Source organism: Colobus angolensis, unplaced genomic scaffold (assembly GCF_000951035.1).
Source record: "Colobus angolensis palliatus isolate OR3802 unplaced genomic scaffold, Cang.pa_1.0 Scaffold75, whole genome shotgun sequence".
Taxonomy (NCBI): Eukaryota; Metazoa; Chordata; class Mammalia; order Primates; family Cercopithecidae; genus Colobus; species Colobus angolensis.
In genome coordinates, this window is record NW_012121265.1 from 12,608,067 (window position 1) to 12,631,854 (window position 23,788).

At 42.7% G+C, this 23,788-nt stretch overlaps 1 protein-coding gene across 3 annotated transcripts in view; it reads left to right on the forward strand.

Moving 5' to 3' along the window:
• The window catches only part of SORCS1 (sortilin-related VPS10 domain containing receptor 1), a 591,520-nt gene that overhangs the window by 546,643 nt on the left and 21,089 nt on the right, over positions 1–23,788 (forward strand). For all 3 annotated transcript variants that reach the window (XM_011927917.1, XM_011927918.1, XM_011927919.1), the window contains exons 21-24: positions 2,690–2,823; positions 4,977–5,100; positions 11,638–11,750; positions 16,345–16,476. In XM_011927917.1, coding sequence (XP_011783307.1) covers positions 2,690–2,823; positions 4,977–5,100; positions 11,638–11,750; positions 16,345–16,476 — 503 coding nt within the window. The remainder of the gene's footprint in view (positions 1–2,689; positions 2,824–4,976; positions 5,101–11,637; positions 11,751–16,344; positions 16,477–23,788) is intronic.

The window sequence follows — 23,788 nt, forward strand, 5'->3', positions numbered from 1 at the left end:
AAAAAAAAAAAAGTGAGAGACAGACAAAGTGAACCTCTTTAGAATGGAACTAGCATTTCTAGCATAGCTTATCTAGTCATTGTATTCTAATGGATTCATTTAACTCAGATCCAGGGACTCAGGAAGAATTTCACAGAGGAGGGGATGCTGGAACTGAGACTTGAAGACTGACAGGTGCCATAAGAAAGGTGTATAGAATCAAAGGCCCTGGGGTGGACCAGGACGTGGCTTGCTGGAACAAACCACTTGATGGGGAAACAGCAAGACTTGTGCAATAAATGAAACCAGGTGGAAAGTGCATTTTCCAATGCCTGGGATGTATTTACCTGATCAGGAAGCAGCAACTCTTAATAGCTATTTTGTTTGACTGGAAAGGTTCTTTCAAACACTTGTCATCTGGCCAGAACAAGGGTTCTGAAACCAAACTGCTTTGGTTCATACCCTAGAACTGATGTTCCCTAGCTGTATGACCTAGGGAAGGTCTCCTTACTTTGTTCATCTCTAAACGGGGAGGATATGAATGCTTACTTCATAAGATTGTTTCATGAGGATAGAATAAGAAAAACAGTCCTTAGCAGAACATATAGTTGTAGTCATCACTCAGTAAATGTTACCCTTTTGTTATTTCATTGAACTGGTCTGGCTTATAATCAACTGCTTCCCAACATATGCTTTATGAGCCAGAAGATCAGTTTGATTCTTAATGCTGATCACCAGACTTTTCATTCTCTAAAGACGGAGTAGCGTGAACAAAGGCAGACATGGGAAGTTATATCATTTGTTTTACCTAGTGAATACTTGAGCATCTATTATGTCTTGGAAACTCTGCTAGTCTTTGCGTACGAAGATAAATATGAAGAATTCTTACCCTCAAGAAGTTTTCAGCCTCTGTCTTCTGTCTGACAAATTTTAAATCAATATGTGTTAGCTATCATTATTATAAATGGATCATGGGAATCTTTTTTTTTTTTTTTGAGATGGAATCTCGCTCTGTCACCAGGCTGGAGTGCAGTGGTGTGATCTTGGCTTACCATAACCTCTGCCTCCTGGATTCAAGCAATTCTCCTGCCTCAGCCTCCCGAGTAGCTGGGACTACAGGCACACGGCACCACGCCCAACTAATTTTTGTATTTTTAGTAGAGATGGGGTTTCACCATATTGGCCAGGATGATTTCGACCTCTTGACCTCGTGATCCACCTGCCTCGCCCTCCCAAAGTGTTGGGATTATGGGCATGAGCCACCACACCCAGCTGGATCATGGGAATCTTAATTTTGAACAAGTGTGAATAACATGATCAGCTTGGCTTTCTAGAAAAATTACTGTTGCAGCCATTTGGAGGATGGATTCAGGTGGTGAAAGGTTAGAGGCAGGAAAATCTGGAAGAGAAATGAGAAAGTGCTTAGAGTATGAACCAGGGCGCCAGATTGGGGAGGGTGAGATAAATATCTTAGAGATATGTATGGACCCAAATCGTTGGTTTCCTAAATGGACGTGAATGACAAAAAAGAAATTGAAATTGACTTTCTGTTTCTGTAGTGGGCTCCTGGATGAATATCAGCATTAATCACCAAACTGTAGAGAATACAGGAGAGGGAAATAACAGGGTCCTTGAGAACATTTGACTGCTGGAACCAAAGAAGTCTAGCCCCCTAGAAGGAGTCTAGAGTCCAGAAAGGGGTGTTCAAGCCCTTCACATGCATTTGACATTTGAAGGTTAAGGTACGGATGGTGTTGCCTAGTAGAAAAGTGTGCAGAGAGTGAAAAAGTCTCAACACAGGACTCTGGGAAACACATTTAAAGGGCAAGCAGAAGAGGAGGTAATAAACCAAGTGAATAGGCCCAAGGGATTTCTCTCTCTCCTCCATCTCGTGGGACCAAGATGGGGATGGCAAATGCATAGGAAGCTGCATTCTGCTTGCAAACAGTGACTCAAAGAGAAGATTGAGGGTCAAAGGAAAGGTCCTAGTGGTTCTTTATGAAGAGGGCATTCACATCTTTGTGAGGTTGGTACATCTAATTAAGGTTTCCAGTTTTTATAGGCCTCTGTAGATAAAATCATTCTATATTGTAAGTGAGCATCTTCTGAGAACTGTAGAGCTATCTACTCACACACACACCTCTGTCCTTGTTGAACTTAATTCAACCGCAAACACAGTGTGTGTGCCATGCTTACCTAACTAGACAGCTTTGCAGACACATACACAAACACATTCACACATACACAGACCTTTAAAACCCAATAAACAATAAAGGGTAATTACATGGAGAGTGGTTTGAAGATTTGTCCACCCACCCTTCACCAGCATGGATTCTATGAGGTCTTCACGGCTCTGGTTCACCCCCAAGGATACAACCTCTTGGAAAGACTGCATCGCCTTGTGAAATCTCAAATGATGCCTGTTCTTAAGGACTTCATAAATTACCTGTAATGTTTTTTAACTTTTACAGACACCTAACTCAGGTTTTAGAGCTGGTAGAAAGATTGGCAAGTGCAAAATGTCAAGGTGCAACTGTGCTCAACGTATTCTTTCTCCAAAGTGGGGAAAGCATCTGAACACTTCTTTCGGGGAGTATGGCAGCCAGGTTTTGGGGGCTTCAGGAGTAAATGTGTGTTCTCTTCAGAGCAGGGAGGACAGAGCAGAGGAAGCTCTTCCCCCTCCATGGCCTCTCTTTCTCTTGTTCCTTAGGTCCCCTGGAGCACGTGCACCTGTCTCTCCCCTTTGTCACCACAAAGAACAAAGAGGTCAATGCGACAGCGGTGCTGTGGCCCAGCCAAGTGGGCACCCTCACCTATGTGTGGTGGTACGGAAACAACACGGAGGTGGGTTCACCTTCCACATGTTCCACGTGCGGTCTAGGGACAGAAGTTCAAATCATGCTGCCTGAAACAAAGGAGGGAATGAAATGGCTTATGAACCCAAGGGTGTAGAAGCAGTCATAGCTTCAAGGACAACAAGCTCCCTTGGTGCTTAAGTATCTCATCATTATGTTATCTCTCTCTCTCTCTGGCCCCTCTTCACCTGCGTTTCATCTCTGCCTTCCTCTGTGTTTACATTTTTCTCCAGATGCCCTTGTCTTTGCAGTGACTCTTAGCAGCCCTAGCTTAGCAGAGAAATTAAACTCTATTTCCTGAAAGTTCCAACAGCAGTCCTGAAATTGAGTCTTACTGGCCAGGCCTTGATCACAGTGCTGGGGGTGGAGAGAGAGGTGAGGAAGTCAGTCTCCTCAGAACCACATGAACTGCAGAAGGGGAGAAGTGATTACCAAAAGAAAACAAAGCAACTGGATGCTGGACAGGTGCAAGCAACAGATTTCCATTACAACCCACCCCCAACGGCCTCCTCCCCCTAAATAAAAACTCTTATTTATTTAGGTCAGCTTTAACTTTTATGTGTTTTCCAAATGTTCCCTATGCCCAAAAGTCAGTGGCAATTTTAAATCTAGTAGAAACCTAACACCTCATTTACTCTAAGTCTTTCATTTTGCACATGAGAAAAGTGAGGGTGATGCAGCTGGAGTGGTTTGCTTTGATCTCTTCCAGCTGCTTCATAAGAGGCCAAATTTAAGGCCTTCTGATGCCTCCATTAATTTTTCTTTCCTCTGCACCAGGCTGCATGGTCTATTTCAATTTTGAACTCATTCCATTCTCAGAAATTAAAGTGCTTCCAAATGTAAGGCAATAGAACTGAGGCCCCAAAGGACACTGGGATGAAGATGAACTGCTCTGGGCTGAAACCTTCCATCTTCTTCTAGCAGAGCTTCTTTGACTTGGTGACTTTGCTCTTCAAATACGATGTCTCTTATTTTAATAAAAACATTTTTCTACTCTGGAGCTGAAAGTTGACTTTAGCTGGAGACGTAATTTTGCACAGGCCCAGGAGGAACCTAAACAGTGGAAAGAACTTCTCACCTCTACTGCAACCATAACTAAACTGAAAAGAGACCCTTTTTAATTTCATCTGAAACTATGTGTGTAAATTCAGCCCATAGTGGGCCCTCTATCCATAGTGGAAGAGGAGGAATCTATGTCATCTCCTTGAAAACTAGTACTAGGTGAATGTACTGAACAACTTTCTTTTGTACCTCCTATTGTTTCTTCATTTTTAAAATTTTTCCTTTTAAAAGAAAACCAGATTCTCAAGAGATCCCATTGAAAAGGCTTCTCATGCTGGGCTTTAGTCTTCTTTCTGCCATACAGGGAATTAAATGAATTTAGATTTTTAAATTAATTAAGAAAAGATGGGAAATAAATGTTTGTGAGGAGTGTGTCGAGGGAGGTCAGTAGGCTAATATGTTTTCCTCTAGGACCCCAGCATTCGATTGTATTGCAGGCACCGCTCCAAATTTTTTTTCTTTGTTTTCTGTTTTGAATCCTCAAACCACTGTCCAATTAGTGCTTGTTTCCACAGCAGCTACTTCCAGGAAACTGCTGATGAGGCTTCTCAGAGGGGGCCAGCACACAAGGCCACTGCTGTTTAACTAGTGTATGGTTTTGGCGTACCAGATTCATATTCCATTGTAATTCTACAGAAATCGTACACCCTGGAGATGAACACATGGCAGCTTATAGATTTTCAGTGACGACTGCTTTCATCTGGATTAATATGAGCCCCCGTTCTCATTTGCTTTGATCATTTCCTTGTATTAGGGATCTGCTTGATATGAGTAGGTCATGCATAAAGAGAGACATATATCCCACCAGCAAGCAAGACCTATCCATCTCCCCAGCCCTGAATCAGTGTGATATCAGGAATTCACAATGAATAGGCAGACTTGCTTGGAGTCATTGCTCTGATAGCCTGTTTTCTGTTTTGGACTTGAGATGATGAGGAGGCATAGAGGGACCCAGTGCTATTGTGGTACATTGGGAAGAGCCTCTACTGGGTTAGACAGCCTATTGTTGGCTCAGAGTTAGCGGCTGTCTCAACTAAACTAAAGAACTTTCTCTTCACTCTGGGCCCTTGTTTATTTTAGCCTTTGATCACCTTGGAGGGAAGCATATCTTTCAGATTTACTTCGGAAGGAATGAATACCATCACAGTGCAGGTCTCAGCTGGGAATGCCATCCTACAAGACACAAAGACCATCGCAGTATATGGTGAGTGCCCATCTCGGTGGATCTGCTGCTGTCTTCATGCTCAGAGGAGGTTCTCTTGTACCATGATTCCCAAGACCATCCCTCAGCGGTGACTTTTACCTGGAGAATGGAGGGCAGTAGTTGAGAAAGAGCTGAGGCAAGTCTCATCTCCTGCAGGGAAATTTGAATCACTGGTAAAACAGTGATGGGATCCAGAAAGGGTTTTCTTAGAGGTGGAGTGACTCTTCACTCACTCATAGGGTAAAGTGAATTTTAGGATGTGTAAGGCTAACTCATTTTACTTAGAAGGGTAGTAATATTTGAATACCAGTTACAAAATAAAATAGCTAATGTTGAATCTCTTTTTTTTAAGTTCAACTTTAAAATTCTCGATTAATAAGGGAAATCTGCCATTGTCTAAACACTTTAAAAATCTCTTCCACAAATCTGTGTCATAAAAAAAATTCTCTGCTAGGTTAAGAGTTATAACAATTAGATGCCGTGCATAGCCACAGACTGGATATTTGAACAAATGGCTCTATGGAACAATTTTGTGATCAGTTGGGGAAATTGAATATGGTCACAGTATTAGATGGAATGAAAATGTACAGAAATGAAAAGATGGAGTCATTGAAAACTGGAAAGAAAAAGACACTTGATGGATTGATTTCATTTTGGTAAATCTTTTTCTGCATAGAAAGATAGTCATATGGATATGCACTGTTACTAGTACATGGCAAAAATGTTTATGATTAATATGGAAATGGTACATATGAATCCTGAAAAATTAGTTTTTGAAATATAAGAAGTGGAAATTACATAGTAAAAGGAAATGCTGTGCAGAGAGAGGAGGAGGCAGAAGGAGGGAGGAAGGAAGGAGGATGAGAAAGAGAGCGAGAGAAGCTGGGCATGGTAGCTCACGTCTGTAATCCCAGCACTGGGAGGCCGAGGCGATGGATCACCTGAGGTCAGTAGTTCGAGACCAGCCTGACCAACATGGTGAAACCCCACCACTACTAAAAATATAAAATTTAGCTGGGCATGGTGGCACATTCCTGTAATCCCAGCTACCCAGGAGGCTGAGGCAGGAGAATTGCTTGAACCCGGGAGGCGGAGGCTGCACTGAACCAAGATCACGCCATTGCCCTCTAGCCTGGGCAACAAGAGAGAAACTCCATCTCGAAAGAAAAACAGAAAAAGAGAGAGAGAGCAAGAGAGAGACAGACAGCCTAGCTTGTGGTCCAAATAATATCAATTGGCCAGTTCCAGAATCAATTGATTTTGATGAGATAATTTGGAACTGGATTGTCCTGTGAGGAGTCAGGTTCTGTTAATGCTCATCTTGCGAACTTGACCTTCAAAATCAGAAAATAACTTAGAAGCAACTTTGAACACATCTAAGGATCTAAAGGCCTTAACACTATTCCTTTCATGGCTGAGTGTTAGATTTTATAATTTCTTCTCTCTCCCTGCCTCCTGAAAGGCTTGATCAGCCCAGATAATAAGAAATAAACCAGGGCTGTGATTTTCCTACCAATGTCCCATTAGCGAGGTACAAGGCGGTCAAACAGTGGCTGTGTAGAGTGCAGCAAAGTCTGCCTCTCTTCCCTTCTCCATCTCCTTTCTGTGTGCTGAGAATGCATTTATTCTTCATAACAACCCTAGTTGTTAACAACTAGGGTTGTTATGAAGCGTAAAGCAGGTGATATTATGACCCCCATTTTTTCAGAGTGAACTTGCCCCAGCTAGCAAGTGGTGCAGCTGGGTTTGCAACCCAACCCATCTAGACTCAGGGCCTATGCACTGAAACTATCCTACTTAACTGACTCTCATTTATTTTCACTGGATGTTGTTGTTGTTGTTGTTGTTGTTGTTTTTCCTTTCTCTCCCTCTTGGATGTCACAGGTTGCTCTAACAGGCACTGACCTATTAGCCCAACAGATGTCCTCTTGGTAATGCATGTTGGTGATGTCATTAGAATCATGGAGATAACCTTAAATCTTGGCCTTATCTGGTCCAGCCCGTCATTTTATAGATAGGAAATTATGGCCCAGACATAGGGAATTACTGGCTTAAAGTCATTCTGCTGTTTGGTGACAGATAATGATAATAACAATGGTGGTGGTGATAGTAATTAACATTGATGAAGACTTGACTAGCCACTGGCATCTGTTCTAAGCACTTGGTTTGATCTGCTTTATTAAGTCTGCTCAGATTTATAAGAACTATTATATAATTATACATTTTACAAATGAGAAAACATGAGATAAGTATAATAAACAGAGCTAAGAATTCTGAATCCAGAGGGTATGTTTGTAAGCACCTCCCATGCCTTGCTATGCTTGCTTCTTCCTCTTTCTACAATTTCTTTAAAGGTATCACCCAAGAGTGAATCCCTCTTTATAAAAATAGGTTATCGTATGTCTCTTCATTAAGAGATTGAACAAGGTTCTCTTCCTCTTCTAACCAAATTCCTGCACCATCAGCCATCCTTAATTTGTCTTCGGCCAGATGAGTTATCCAGAGATTCATATACATTATCAGAAAGTTATTGGGTCTCCCTATGTTGCCCAGGCTGGTCTCAAACTCCTGGCCTCAAGCAATCCTCCCTCCTCAACCTCCCAAAGTACTGAGATTACAGGCATGAGTTACTACACCTGGCTCCATGATCAGAAAGTTTTAATGACAGGTGTGACTCCTTAAGCAAAAGTTGCACCAGGCAAAGTTAAACAGGAAAGATCGAACCCAACTGAAAGAAAAGGCAGGAAGATTTGTAAACACTGGGGTTAGCTAGTGGGGAAATACTGGAGGACTTTAGGAAGCATGTGGGTTTTCAGTGTGATTAGACCATCTGTGTGAGTTAATCGCTGCTTAAAGAAGTCAGTCTCCTACTCTCCAGCACAGACAGGGAGATAGGAGGGGTGCTATCTTTCTTGATGATTACATTTCAAAGGAATGGCTCCCAGATCCTTGAGAAGGACATTCATGAGTTGTAGAAGATTTACATCTCAAGGGACAGAGAAGGAATTTACAATTGTAAGTTTTCCAGAATACTCTAAGGAAAGCGAGTCCAGGAGCTTATAGTCAGGAAGAAACAGAAACTTGTTTGATTGAAGTTTAGTGAGATTGACAGGAACATGAAGACTTGTCATGATAGGACTGAAAAAAACATCACATTTGGGAAATTGACAGGGGAAGGTTTGTCTACCCAAAGCGACACAATCAATTAAAAGAAAGAAAATCTAGTTTGCATTGTTTCTTCTCATTTGCTCCAGGGCACAGGTTTGCTTATAAATAAAAATATGCAAATGTATAGAATTGATCTCTCTCAACAGCTGCAAAAAATATATATTATTGGCGTTTACCCTTTTCAATCCTCCCACACCCATCCCCTATTTCTTGAATCAACTTAAGTACAACGTTTCCCTGCCCCCTCCCTGCCATGCTGTTTAGTATGCTAAGTCATTACGGAGGGAGCTGCATCATTTTCTCATTTGTGTCCTTTTACTAAGATAAACATTCTCCCTTGTAGATGAAGTCTCTGCAGTTTGGTAAGAGGTACAGAGAAAGTGAGAATGATATAAACTTGTATCTTCATAGCAAAAAGTGAGGACTTAATGGGTGATTCCTTGGCACTGCTGTTTACCACGCTATTTAATTAATGTACATTTCATTGTTCTCCTTCAGGTAATATTCACATAGGAGACCAGTGACTCATAAAATAGTCAAGCTTTGAACAATACCTCTTTGGAATATATTAACTGCCATGAAAACATAACTTATAATGTCAGTCTTCAAAACATGTGTTTGATGCCGGGCGCGGTGGCTCAAGCCTGTAATCCCAGCACTTTGGGAGGCCGAGACGGGCGGATCACGAGGTCAGGAGATCGAGACCATCCTGGCTAACACGGTGAAACCCCGTCTCTACTAAAAATACAAAAACTAGCCGGGCGAGGTGGCGGGTGCCTGTAGTCCCAGCTACTCCGGAGGCTGAGGCAGGAGAATGGCGTAAACCCGGGAGGCGGAGCTTGCAGTGAGCTGAGATCCGGCCACTGCACTCCAGTCCGGGCGACAGAGCGAGACTCCGCCTCAAAAAAAAAAACAAAACAAAACAAAAACAAAAAAATACATGTGTTTGATAACTTCCTAGCATTGTTAGGAAATGTCCAAGTGAGCTTTTATGCTTCCTGAAGGTAAATTGGCATCCCTAACATCGCTTCTAAGCGCTCCTAATGAAACAAAAGGGCGTGCTTAACATAAAAAATGTTTATTAAATAAATAAATGCATTAATTTCCAGGAGCCTCCACCATAAGTTAAGTATACATTTATTCAACAAATGTTTATTAATTATAAATGACTCATAGATAGTAACTGAAAACCTGCCGTGTGCTAGACACTGTCCCAAGGGCCAGGAACACAGAGCCATCATCCTGATTGAGCTTATATTCCAGTTTGAAGGACATAACAATGAAAACAAAATAATTTAAATAGCATTTAGTATGAAAAAGACACAAAACGTCCAGTGATGAGGGGAGCATGGGATGATGGAAGGGAGGCTACCTGAGGTTGGGTGGTTGGAAAGACCTCTTGGGGTGAGACTGAATGATGAGAGGGGAGTTTGCTACAGTCCAGTGAAGAAGAGAAAGCTGGTATGGACAGAGCCAGCAGAATTGAGGAGCACAGGGAAGTACAGGTCCTGGAGCACAGAGAGTGCAGGAAAGCCAGTTAGGACAAGAGGACAGAAAGGAAGTCCCCACCAGGTTATGTGGGGCCAGGAAGGCTGTGGTAAGAATCTAAATTTTATTCTAAATGCAATGTGGAGGCACTGGCAGGTTTTAGGGGGAGCCATATGATCTGAATCTATTATGTGCCAAACACTATGCTGGGTTAGGGTTGTCAAGGCCACAAGAATGGGCTTCACAGACCTCCAGCTCTGGGGAGTGTAATTAACCAAGGCCACCAGTGCTGTCCTCTGAAGCTTATCACCAAGCTAGGGCTAGGGCTCCACCTTCCAGGGACTTACCCCTGCCGATGACAGAGTGTAGCAGGGATACTAAGGCTGAACCATTCCTGAGATGCAGCGGACTCCTCTGCCAGCTGACTTTGGCTCCAAGACCCCTGAACAGGCTTACTGAACCTTCCTCAGACTTCAGAGTAGTCACCCACTCTTTCTTCCTCTCTTTGACTTTCCTGTATGCATGCATGGTGGTCTGATGGTTCTCCCTGACTCCTGTGGCTCCCTGCCCACTTTCTCGCACGGAGAATTCCCCTCATATAATCCTTGCCTGTGTAATCACCATCTTACTTCCTAGAGAACCAAACTAACTCAGGTGCTACAGAGACAATGAAGAAAATCCCTGAATAACATAAAATTCTATTAAATGAAACTTCCATGCAAACAAAATATAGCAATAGAATGATTACAGTGATAATTATAAATATCTAATCATCATAATAATTATTCCATAATCCTATAATAATAGTAAAAGTATGTACAAAACAGAGTAGTGCCATAAAAAAGAAAATTAAAATGTGATGGGGGAGGGTAGTGAGCCAGGGAGTGCTTGAACTAGAGCTTGAATATTTTGTGCATGGACAGTGGGGAGAATGGGGCATTCTAGGCAGAAGAACAGTGTGTGCAAAGGCCCAGGGTCATAAACCTGCCGTGCATTCAGGTTGCTCCAGATCATTTATTATCCAGGAGTACAGAACCTAGAACTAGGAATAATGGGCAAAGGCTGCAAAGATAGACATGGAACAAAGTTAGGGGTTTGGTTTAGAAAATAAACGGCTGCCAGCTCTTAGAGCTGGCTGGCAACCTTTGTTATGCAAATGCTGGCTATCAGAAACTGGGTCTAACCAAAGATGGCACTTCCCCGCCCTCTTCTTGCCCTTGCCCTCACATGTGGCTGGCAACATGGTTGCCCCCACACATCCCTACATGTGTAGGACAACCTGGCACCCTGCATTTGCATATTAAAAAGCTAGGGTGGGAGGGCCAGTTTTTTCCCGGTCTACATCATGAATGATATGCCTGGTCAAACCAATCCCCTGAGCCCTATGCAAATCAGACACTGCCTCCTCATAGAACTGGCTGGTATCCAAGGCCACTGGCGGGGGGAATGTGGGGGAGGAGGAGGAGGAGAGGTGGGAAAGGTGGGGAAGGGGGTAGAGGGAAGGGAGGGAAGGGGGAAAGGGGGAGACAGGGGAAAGGAGAGGAAGGGGGAAAGTGGAGGAAAAAGGAAAAAGGGGGTTGGGGGGCTCTCCTCTCTCAGCTTTGGAGCCCCCTCCCTCTGTCTCTGTACAGGGGAGCTTCTTCCTTCTTTCTTCTGCCTTGTTTCTTGCCTATTAAACTCTCTGCTCCTTAAAACAAAAAAACAAAAAAGAAAAGAAGGGGCTGGTGAGATATGCAAAGGGTAATGACTTGCCTTCTAAAAAGGTCTGTATGGTAAGTGTGAAGGGGAAGGACCCTCCATTTTGCATAAAATAAAAAGTCTAACAAACTTCTAGACAGGACTATTTGACTTATAGTAATCTATCTACTGTTATATCCACAGAGGAATTTCGGTCTCTTCGCTTGTCCTTTTCTCCAAACCTGGATGACTACAACCCAGACATCCCTGAGTGGAGGAGGGACATCGGCCGAGTCATCAAAAAATCCCTGGTGGAAGTGAGTGCACACAGTTTCTCCTCTTGCCTGGGTACCTTTTCTCTCCTTGAATAATTTCACGGAAAGGGGAATTTTGTACAAAAAAACAAACAAACAAACAAACAGAAACCCAGCAGGAAGAAGCTAGAGCCCATGGGAAGTTCAGTTTACTGGCCTGATGTCTGCATAGCTGAGCCCCACACATGCAGACACATCAAAGGCACTAAAGGGGATGTAGCTATGGAACCATGGACAAACATGGCGTCCTTGCCCCCTGAGACGCTTATTCTGCTTAGAGAAGGAGGACAAGGACATCCTAAACTCCCTTGTCTACATTTCTGTAGCAGAGTGCACAGGCCATTAGGAAGAGGATAAAACCAGCTACTGTCCATGCCAGTGACGGGACTCAGCATGTAAGTGTCCTCAGGTGAATACAATTAGTAAAAGTGGTCCCAGGTTCCAGCTTCCACTACTGTGAGCGTAACAGTGCAGTGAGCATTCAGTATATGACACTTAGTCATATTTCTATTTCCCCATTTTTTAAAGATATTTCTCTACTGTAACAGCCCCAAAAGGGAATTATTACCCACACTTTGTAGATGAGGCAACTGAGGTTTAGAGAGGTTAAGTCACTTGCCTAAACTCTCACATCTAATAGAGGATGAAGCTGCAAAATGGAAATTAAGGGCCTGAGTCCAATGTCTGGGCTTTTGTGTGTTTGACAAAGCTTCCTAAGGTTTCTCAGAGAATAACAGGGTGGTTGTGGTTTATCCCTCCCTGAGCAAATGTCACCGGCAATTAGAGAAGACACCTTCTTTTAGGCACATCTCCCCCTCCTTGTTCTACTTTTTTTTTTTTTTTAATGAGATGTAGTCTCGCTCTGTCACCCGGGCTGAAGTGCAGTGGCTCAATCTCGTCTCACTGCAACCTCCGCCTTCCAGGTTCAAGCAATTCTCCCACCTCAGCCTCTCGAGTAGCTGGGATTATAGGTGCTTGCCACCATGCCTATTTTTTTCGTATTTTTAGTAGAGATGGGGTTTCACCATATTGGCCAGGCTGGTCTTGAACTCCTGAACTCAAGTGATCCACCTGCCCCGGCCTCCCGAAGTGTTGGGATTACAGGCGTGAGCCACCATGCCCAGCCCCTTATTCTACTTTCATGAGTGAGCACAGGAATGAGATAGCCACTCATGGGGCAGCTTGAGCTTATTGTGCAAACGTGGAAAATCAGAAGTGAGTTATTTACTCCCAGGATATATTGTTAGCTCAGAATGAAAATCAATTTAGGTTTGCTGAACATTCTTCCCTGCTCCCAACACATGGTGCCACAGGACACAAAAAGATGATGAAATAAAGGCACTCAGATAACCCCTGCTCAGAAAACAGATCTTACATCCAGCCTCTTGCAAGGAACTGGTCTTCACCATCTTCATTACCTTTGTTAATATTTAGTTAGCACTTAAAATATTCTGGGTACTCTTTTCAGTGCTTTGCATTATTTTAACACATTTAATCCCCCAGATAAGCTTATGATGTTGAAACTGTGATTATTCCCATTCTGTAGGTGAAGAAATGAAACCTAGAGATATTAGGTTACTCATCCAAGGTCATGCACTTAAAAGATCAGCTTCTGGAGTCAAACCATCAAGGTCTGAATCTTGATTTTGTGGTTTCCTAACCACTCCATTCCAGGGCCATCCTTTCCCTTATTCCAAGGAGAAACAGGGATAGATGGAATACTAGAGTAAAGAAGGGGTATCTTCATGTGCCTCTGGACAATGCCACCCACCTCTGTCTCTATGGCTCTCAGCATCTGTGATGTGATTGGTGCTTACACATTATCACCACCAGAAGGCACAACTACTGGACTACAATCCTAAAAGGAATAGGCCTTTCTGCCCTGAGCCATCTGTCTCTAGGGTAACAACTGGTTTTTGTCCTCTGCTGTCCAAGAAGGATGACTTATGCTCTTTAATCAACCCACTGCCCATCTCTTCTCATCTGCAGCATTTTAGGGACCTGTGTCCCCATAGGTCCCCCCCAGATGACTTATCAGCAATTTTATTAGCTCAGCAATGTCCAGCCTTCCAGGTTGATTTCTCTTCACACTTATTACCTAGAGATCAGACGCTCTGTACCTCTACCTTTCTACCAGCTGTCCATTAGGCTAGAAATTACTGCTCATCAATATTTCTAGCCTGCTGTGCAGCATAATCAGGAATATGCAGAATAAACAGATTGACTCAATATCCCTCAGGGCAGGGTTATATCAGCAGTGGTGCTGGTATTAATACCTTCTAGTTTCCAAGGCTCCCTACTTACCTGATCCCAAGAGGCAGCTGATGCAGAGCTTGGTTCCTAGCAATTTACACTGACTTTGAGATCAGTAATTGCACTTGGCCAGTTTCTTAAGTCCCAAGGGACCACACTGCCAAGTGTACACTAATAAACCCTATAAGAGGTACAACTGAGAGTCAGCTAATGTGCAGTTTTCTTCCTATTCATTATGAAACAAAATTTGGTATTAAATTGTTTGCCTTTTCTTCATCCAAAATGACTTTTGCTACTGACATTTCACAATGAAATCTTTAATTGAATGTCATTATAAACATTTTTGTGTACAATGAAGATTGTTCAGGCACAGTCTCTGAGTTTACAGTCTAGTAAGGCCATAAAACAGTATGGGGTTTGTTATAATAGGAGCTGTTGTCAGTGTCTGGAGAAGGGAGGTACAGAGCACAGGGTCCCAACGCAGGCTTCACAGTCAGACCAGGCTTCAAAAGCATCAACAGTCACTTCCTAGATGGCCTTGAGCCACTGTCTAATCTTCCTACAGCCACCATCTTTCCTGGAGTGGAAATTGAGGTGCACCACCCAGATCTCTGTTCAGGGAGACACTTACTATCTTTTCTGGAAGAGCTATGGGCAGTCTTCACCAGCCTGGTTCCAAGTCATGTCACTTCTTGGGGTGATTCATGTCTGATGACAGGCTGGTGCCGTTATATACAGTCCTGGACATCTCAGCCCAATTTAAGACAACTCCGAAGGGCCATTCTGTCTCCCCTTGGGATCTCTTGAGGTTGTCATGGGCCTACGTGGCAGCTCAGTTTTTCCCTTGTCCATGTTTGTTTCCTTCTGTTTCTCCCATAGGTGTTGTTCCCAAGAGCACTTCTTAATAAACATCCTGCATTCTAAACTCAGGGTCAGCTTCCTGAGGACCCCAGCATGTGATATGTCCTCACTGCAAAGTGAGGTATAATCATATTTGCTTCAAAGGGTTGTTGGAGGTTGCATAAAATAATAATATTGTAAGTTACTTATAATAATAATGTTGTTGGAGGTCACATAAAATAATATAAGTTACTTAGCACAATGTACCCAGGAAGTACCTGGCATTGTGCTAAGTAACTTACAACATTAGGTGAGGACCTAATACCTGGAATTTCTTGCTACTTCAAGAAAATGCAACACAGTGGAGTTCAAAAACTAAGAATCACCTAATTGGGAAATAATGAAATAAATAAGCTTTAAGATGACTCATGAAGGATAAGTAGCAAAGGCAGAGAAAAGACATTCTGGTGGAGATAACATGCACAGAAACATTTGCAGGAAAAGGCTGAAATATTGAGAAGTTGTACATCGTCCCATTTGGCAAGAGCATAAGAGTTGTGGCTAATTAGTTTGGAAAGGAAGCGTGGGACCATATTGCAGAAGGCCTTGAATATGTCCTTAATCCTGTTAGCAATGGGAATTCTTGCAAGCATTTTGGAAAAGAACATGATCTGAATTGGACTGCTGGAGAGAGAAGCTAGGATTATAGCTATTGATTCTAGAAGCATCTAGAGAGAGAATTCAGGGGAAACCCTGGGGTATAAGCTCAAGAGAGAGAACAGTGAGCTAGGATAAACAAGAAGTCCTTGAGTGATATCTGTAATTTTAACAGAAGAATCAGTGTGGCCAAGTGGAGGGCTCAGGGTGCTTCAGGGAACAGGGTTGGTCATCAGGTCTGATGCTGCAGAAAAGTCAACAGGGCCCTCCTGAGGGTTGTGATATGAGGGTGTCCTCTTAGGTTAGGTGGTTAGGATGTGATTGGGTCTACCTGAAGAGTAACTTCAGTGGGATGATGAAGGAGGAAGCTAGGTTAGAAAGGGCTAAGGCATGAGGGGCAGATGATAAAGTTAAAGTCTTTTCAATGGCATGGTCCCCACCTTGGAAGTGCTCCCTAGGAAGAAGAGCTAACATTTGAATCCCCAGGCTCTACCATAAATGCTTCATGTGTAACTCATTTAATCCTCAAAATCACCCATGCACAAGGCAAGTACTGCAACTGTCCTATCTTCTATTTAAAGGAATGTAGGCATAGAGAACATGAGCAATGAGCTTAAGGTCTCATGGTATTGAAGCTGGGATTAAATCACAGACAGCCTGACTCTGGAGCCTGGACCTATAGCCCAGTGCTGCCTCTCACATACCCTCTGCCTGATACACCCAGACCTCTGCTTTCAGGCCCTTCATTGTGTCTTCTGCCTACCCCTGATCCCTCCACCAAATACTTGGTCCCTTCTCAGCTTTCTTGTCTGCAGCACTAATGTGAGCCCCTGTGTCTGTCCCTTAGGCCACAGGGGTTCCAGGTCAACACATCCTGGTGGCGGTGCTTCCGGGCTTACCCACCACTGCTGAACTCTTTGTCCTACCCTATCAGGATCCAGCGGGAGAAAACAAAAGGTCAGCTGACGACCTGGAGCAGGTGAGTCTGTTGAAAAAGGAGGCGTTTTCAGCTTCTCTCTGCAGTCAAAGCCATACCCACCGCTAGTCTGAGGGGTCTCTGGAGAACTGGGGCTTAAGAGTGAGGGCACCAACTGTTTGTGGAGTCTTCAACTTTCTGAGCCTCCATTTCTGACCCATAAACTGGTGATCCTAACTACAGCTTCACCAAAAGCATATGCAAGAGCATTCATGGTAGGTGTATTAGTCTGTTCTCACACTGCTAATAAAGACATACCCAAGACTGGGTAATTTATAAAGGAGGTTTAAGTGACTTACAGTTCAGCATAGCTAGGGAGGCCTCAGGAAACTTACAATCATGGCAGAAGGGGAAGCAAACCTGTCCTTCTTCACATGGTGGCAGCAAGGAGAAGTGTAGAGTGAAGCGGGGAAAGCCCCATATAAAACCATCAGATCTCGCGAGAACTCACTATCACAAGAACAACATGGAGGTAACTGCCCCCATGATTCAGTTACCTCCCACTGGGTCCTTCCCATGACAAGTGGGGATTATGGGAACTGCAGTTCAAGATGAGATTTGGGTGAAAGCACAGCCAAACCATATCAGCAGGGAATGGCTAAATTATTTACAGTATGGAATATTCTGTGGAGTTTACAGTGAAGTAGATTAATCTATGATACACAAAAAATTGTCCATGATATCAAGTGGAAAAAAAGGCAAGTCACTAAACAGTATCTTACTTGTCGCAAGAGTACCGTGAGAATCAAATGACATGATATGTATATCTTTTTTAACAGCTACAACTTTTATACAAATAACTAATCATTTTATGATCTAATTTGTATTTGTAATGAATAACATTGGCTGCAGAGCAGCTCTATTGCCTTGTGGGGTTCACCTCCTCCTCATCTCCACTGCCTTCTGGAGCATTTGAGAGTGTGTGTGTGTGTGTGTGTGTGTGTGTGTGTGTGTGTGTGTGTGTGTGTGTGTGTGATTCTCTTTTTCTCTTTTCCCCTTTAGTCTTCTTTTTTCTTCCCTTTCCTCCTTTTAACTTTAAAAGACTCTCCCATCTCTGTAGTGGGGATTATTATGTTGTTGTTATTCTTCTTTGTCCATTCAGTTAAAATGATCAGTCTTGGTCTAGTTGCCCTTGTAGAAACCAAATGATTTCGATTTCTCAGTTCTTCCAGGTAAATAGATTAAAAATAAGATTTTTCTCAGCTCCTCAGTAAATATTAGCTGTTTCCCTTCCAGTACTTGGAGATTTTCTGTTTACTAAACCCATACTCTAGCCCCATGATCTCTAGTCTTCCAGGATGACTTGAGAACCTTCTGTAATAGTCTTGTTAAAAACAACCCCAAATTATGACATGGCCCACCTCCTAGCACACACCCTCTTTTCAGCTACCACTTTCTAACTTGGCAGAAGGCTCACCTGCATAATTTTCTCTGTGTGCAAATAATGAAGAGCAGAGCTCTCACAGAAAGCCCTGTTGAACCCCATTTCCTAGTGAAGTGGAGTTGAAGGGTGGACAGCTGGTAACCCCTCAGATTTGCATCTAACCTCACTCCCCACCTCAGCTTCCCATCATACTCTACAAATTATTATCTGCACTACATTTTGGTGGGAGAAAGAATAGATTAGTTCTTATCATAGCATTGTCAAGAACCTAGAGGGAAAGCAGATCCTTATCCAAAGCCTTTAGATAGGAATATTTGCAGTTGTACCTCCTCTAAATCTTACTGTTTTTTCATGAAATCTAGATTTTAATCTTTTCAAGTATGGAAGAGGGTACAGATTTAGAGTCACCTTTTTTCCTAGTTACCACATTGTCTGTGCACTTTTATTTCTCACACTTTCCATATTTTCTTCTAAAAGTGTTATATTTTCTACTTCATTCTTTGAGGGGAAATTTGGAAAGAAGAGGGGTCCGTTCTGTGAAACTTCTTATATTTATGTACGGATGTGTCTTGCTTTGACTATCTGCTTTCTCTAGACTTCTTGTTTCCCTTCATTCTCCATCTCTTCTGCGTGTTTCCTGCAAAAGCATTCTCAGAGAGCTGAGTGTGGCCCTCAAGGCAGCCTGTATCAGTCATCGTGAACCATGTCATCAGAGATCTGAAACCAACTATCTTACTTGAAGGCTGTGTGACTTAGAATTGGCACACATGTAGAGGAGTCTGTCTATTTTGTTAGAACACAGGTTTACATAAATATCAAGCAGTTTCTAGTTTCGCCTCTGATATTTATTATGTCCATTTTACAGATGAGGAAGGTGAGGACAAGCGAAGTTGAATAATTGAGCCAAAGTCACACTTATCTCTTGGGGTGTCTGAGAGGATTAAAGAAATGATATAGCAAAGTACTTGGCCTTATAAATGTTCACTGGTGGTATAGAGATAATGGTTACATTCATGCTCATTATACGATAAGAAGAGATGTGGAAAATGAAAAAAAAAAGTTTAGGTGTATTAAATAGACTGGTATAGTCCAGGGCACGTATTGGAAGAGAGGATGGTGGGAATAAGAGAAAACAGATTAATGAATGCAATTACTCAAAATGGAGAAAAACAAGGACAATAAGGAAAGAATGTATCTGAATGGCATGAGCTCATGTGAAGTATGCAGATTTATTGCATGAAAAGAAAGTAAAGTACCAAGCTAGAGACTGTAAATTTGTTTAAGGAAATTGCCAGTGTATCAGCCTATTCCAGGACTCAAAGCAAAGTAGACACGGTGACTTTACAAATGCCAGACATAGCACATTAGAAATTAGTGTCTTAGTTGTGGAGGACATTATTACCCTGATGGAAAAATGCACATGAAATCAACTTATTAAACCAAGGCACATGTCTAGACCCTGTGAGACAGGGGCGTCTCCTGGAGATCCGTAGTTTTCAATCCAGGAGGGGTCCTTTCATTGTCTGCTTTGACTTAGTCACTTAACTTTACGGGTAAAAAAGGGAGTTTTTGAATTCATTTAATTGAGAAGTCCAGAGATACAGTTGAGACAGATGAATTCAAAACCACTCAAAAGTGTCACCAAATTACTTCCCTCTCTTCCTGTGTCTCCATCTGTTTTCCTGGCTACCATATGGGAAGTTGGCCTGAGAATGAAACCAACACATAGGAAAGCAAGAATGGCCACAGGCATCCCCAACTTCTATTTACCAGTTTATCAACCCCAAAGACAGTACCTCTCATCTGATTGCAACAGTGAGAGCTCCAGGTTCACAATTTGTGCTGGTCTGACCTGTTTAAAGTGGGCATCTCTTAGCTAGTCCCTGCAGTCAAGGGGATAATGTGCTGTCAGTGACAACTCAGATGTTTTATACCCTCCCTGAACCAAATGGACCAGGACTAGACAAGGACATGGATTCCTCAAAGAACAATGTGGGGAAGGGAGAGGGAATGCTGGGAGGCAAATGCAACTGACTTCCGGTGTCATAAATTTCACAGAAATTTAAGACAAATGCAAAGCAAACCCAAACAACAGAAATGAACCCCCTGCTTTGAAGGCTGTATTCTAAATCTCAGCTGAAACTTGAGTCGGGCTGTCCTTATCCCCTCATTTCATGCCTTGGCCCCTTTCTTGTAAAGGTACAGTGCAGATCCCCCTGCAGTGAAAGAACTGGGATCCTAGACAGATGTGTCCTAAAGAATGGGAGGGCAGGGCCCCAGCAAAGGACTCTCAGTCCTCCTTCCTTAGCTGCTTCTGAGAGCCTTCCTGGGGAGCAGCAATGCAGGCTTGGATCGAGCTATCTTGTCTGTGAAATAAATTGAAAATTCTTCACAGTGAGAAGTACTTAACCCTGTTATCAGGATGAGGTGGGCTGGGTTAATCAAGTGACATCTGTCTGGGAGGGTTCCACGAGCCTTTATTTAGGATCTCTGGTGAGTGAGAAAAGGCTTTCATGCCCTGAGCTGGTCTCATCAAGAGTAGTGCATGCTGCTGTCCTGAGGCCAGCTGCTCAGATGTGGAGCAAGCCCTGCCCCTCAAGCACCCCATTTCCTTGCTCCCCTCGGCATCCTCAGGGGTGAACAAATTTGTTTCTGTCTCTCCTGTAGGGAGGAAAGACCACCATGCTCTATCGCAATTGTTTGTGATGCTGTGCTGGGGAGATAAGGAGCCTAGGTGTGTTGTCTTTCAGGATCCTTAAAGGACATTAGAACATCTAAAAAGAACAGAAAAAGATGTGGAAGAAATGTCAACCACAAATATATATACATTTCTTCCTTGGCTGTTTTTATTACTCTACACGGTTGGCAGATGCAGAACCTGAAACCTAAGGAAGAAAGGAAAGGCAGATTTGAACAGGGAGCAGGGTGAAAGCTTTTAAGAAATTAGAAATGTATTATGAAATGGAACTAATAATCTCTATTTTCTGCATATCCACACATTTTGCTTATCAGTCTAGATCTTTTTAACATGGGGAGTCGAATTATAAAAGTACTCTGGAATTTACAAGGAAGGTCACTGAAGTAGGAGAGCTATAACCAAAAGTGGAGCAGGTAAGAGGTGGACCAGAGCCAATGTGTCAGGAGGAGGTAGAGAGAAGCTTAAAGTGGGCGATGGGAAATCCAAAGGAAACACATATTTATGACTGATTTGTTTCTTCATGCACCATTATCCAGGAGACCTCTTAGACACTTTAATCAGGCTAAATTTGTGTGTGTGTGTGTGTGTGTGTGTTATGAAGGAATGAAATTGAGCTACTCTTAATTAGAACTTAATATTTGACTCCATTGCTTCCCTGTCATTCAATGCAAAAAATGTGTGAATTGGGAAAGATTTTCCTCTGTTTAACGCAAAAAGAGTATTCCTCAACTGCTACTTGAAGAGACTTTAATAGTGTAATAGAATCAAGATTGACCAACTGAGCCAGCTCCCAGGTCATCCCAGGCAACACCGTCTCTAAACATGGCACCAGAATGCTATTATGTTCAGTAAGATTTGCATTCCTCCTACCACCTTCAGAATAAATATTAGTATTTTGGTCCAGTGTAGCTCTGCCATTAATAAATTTGTCTAAGCACATTTGCATCTGTATTTTTACCTTGTACCACTTATTTGGGTTATGTGTCCTATGAATTTATAAACTACTCTACTGTCCTTAAAACTTTTATTTTTTCGTGTTTCAAGAATTGCCACTTTCCTTCTGATCATCTGACAGTGTTTCCCCCTCTTGGTTTCATTGTAAATTGTTTAGGCATTGAATATGTTCTTTGTTTTTGTTTTTGTTTTTGTTTTTTTGAGACGCAGTCTTGCTCTGTCGCCCAGGCTGGAGTGCAGTGGCCAGATCTCAGCTCACTGCAAGCTCCGCCTTCCGGGTTTACGCCATTCTCCTGCCTCAGCCTCCCAAGTAGCTGGGACTACAGGCGCCCGGCACCTCACCCGGCTAGTTTTTGTATTTTTTAGTAGAGACGAGGTTTCACCGTGTTAGCCAGGATGGTCTTGATCTCCTGACCTTGTGATCCACCCGCCTCGGCCTCCTAAAGTGCTGGGATTACAGGCGTGAGCCACCGTGCCCGGCTGAATATGTTCTTTGTGTGTTAATCATCACTGTGTGGCTAAATATTTCCAGCCCACTGCTTTCGGGGTACATGATGGGGCTGTACCCATGAGTCTCCTCTGCTGGGGCAGAGCCTCAGGACTGTGGGAGCAGAAGTGATATGTGCCACTTCCAAGCTAAAGTGTTCAAATGCACATTGTAGAATTTTGCTAGCTCCTTTTCCTTCTTGTGCTGCATGTAGTGAATGGAAATATTTGCGATGGCCGCTCCACCAGCCAGTGTCCCTCTGTGACTACAGTGAGCCCGACACCACTGCGTAGCTGCCATGGATACAATGTGTGAGCAAAAAGTTGTCCTTTCTTGATCGAAGGCCCTGACCACAGCCATATCTAGTTGATTCTGAGTGTTGCATTCAATCTTCATCTTTTGTGAAGACGACCATGAGGAACGTTGGTGTTTTCCCTGCGGCAGGTCCCTCCCAAGACATCCTTTTGATGGTAGCTTTCGTAAAATTCAAATTGAGCCTCCACCGTCCTTTTAAGTGGTACTCTAAATGAAATGAGGTTGCACTTGAATAATAGGCATATTTCATCAAATAGGCAGATACCAAGAATAACGTGTTGTTTCTATGGTCGTGATTGTTTAGCTGATGTGGAATAGAAAATGGACTGGGCTGGAAAGCAGCAGAAGAGGGATGACCGTGTACAGGATAAATGAAATTTGTTAAGACAACACGCTTTTCACCAGACAGAAAAAGAAAAAGAAATAAATTTAATTTGCTTTAGCAGGTTCAGTCTCCCTCCTAGAAATCACACGGAATTTCATCTGAGTCTCTACCAGGCAAGTGTTTTTCTTCTCATTCAGGCTGTTGCCATATACTTTTCGGTAGAATGCAGTTTATTCTACTCCTTTCCATAGCCGAAGACTCTCCCAAACGTTACCCAGTTATGCAGCTGGTGAACAGAAAGTGCCCCCTCTGGGGATGGTGTTAGGAAATTCCCACTGCTGTAGCCTGTATCTGTCACTGGATATTGGAACTGATGTTTTAACTTCGGGTGCTTCACAGATGAATGAGAGAAGGCAGCATAATTAATAAAAGTGCTGTATTTTCTCATCTTGTAAACCTATCTTGCCAGACTTCTCTCCAAAAGAAGTCTGTCAGCTTGTTCAAGGAAAATATTTTTAATGGAGATACTTTAGGATTAGGAGTCAAACAAAGCTAAAGTCTAGTCTCAACTCTTCAAATATTAACTGAATAAACTTTGGTATTTCCTTTAAGCTCCATGTTCCTTTCCATGAAGATGCCAGCACTGACACCTAAGATGTGCTCTGCTAGAAAAAATAGTAAGAAATAAGCAACTTTACCAAAATAGTGTTCACAGCATATATACTTTAAAATATACGTAACAGCTTGTAATCGTTTGAAAAAATACAGGATAAACACTTGTACAAGTGGTGTGGAAAACATAATACTGTCAAAATCTGTCAACAGTTTCATACTCATTTATTTCAGTAGAAAAGCACATGGTTCTAATTGAGATTATTCTTGTATGCAATGTAAATTTCATTTAGTTTTGTTTCTTATGCAAATTTTTTCTCACAAAGCGTGTGTTCATTGTTGAATGTCCTTTGATGCAAGTTAAATATATGAAACGTACTTTCTGTTACCAGATAATTTTTAAATTTACATTTCCTTCTTAAAATTTTGTAAGTGATACAGATAGAGCCAATGAAACAATGTTATAGGCTGAGGCAGGAGAATGGCGTGAGCCCGGGAGGCGGAGCTTGCAGTGAGCTGAGATCCGGCCACTGCACTCCA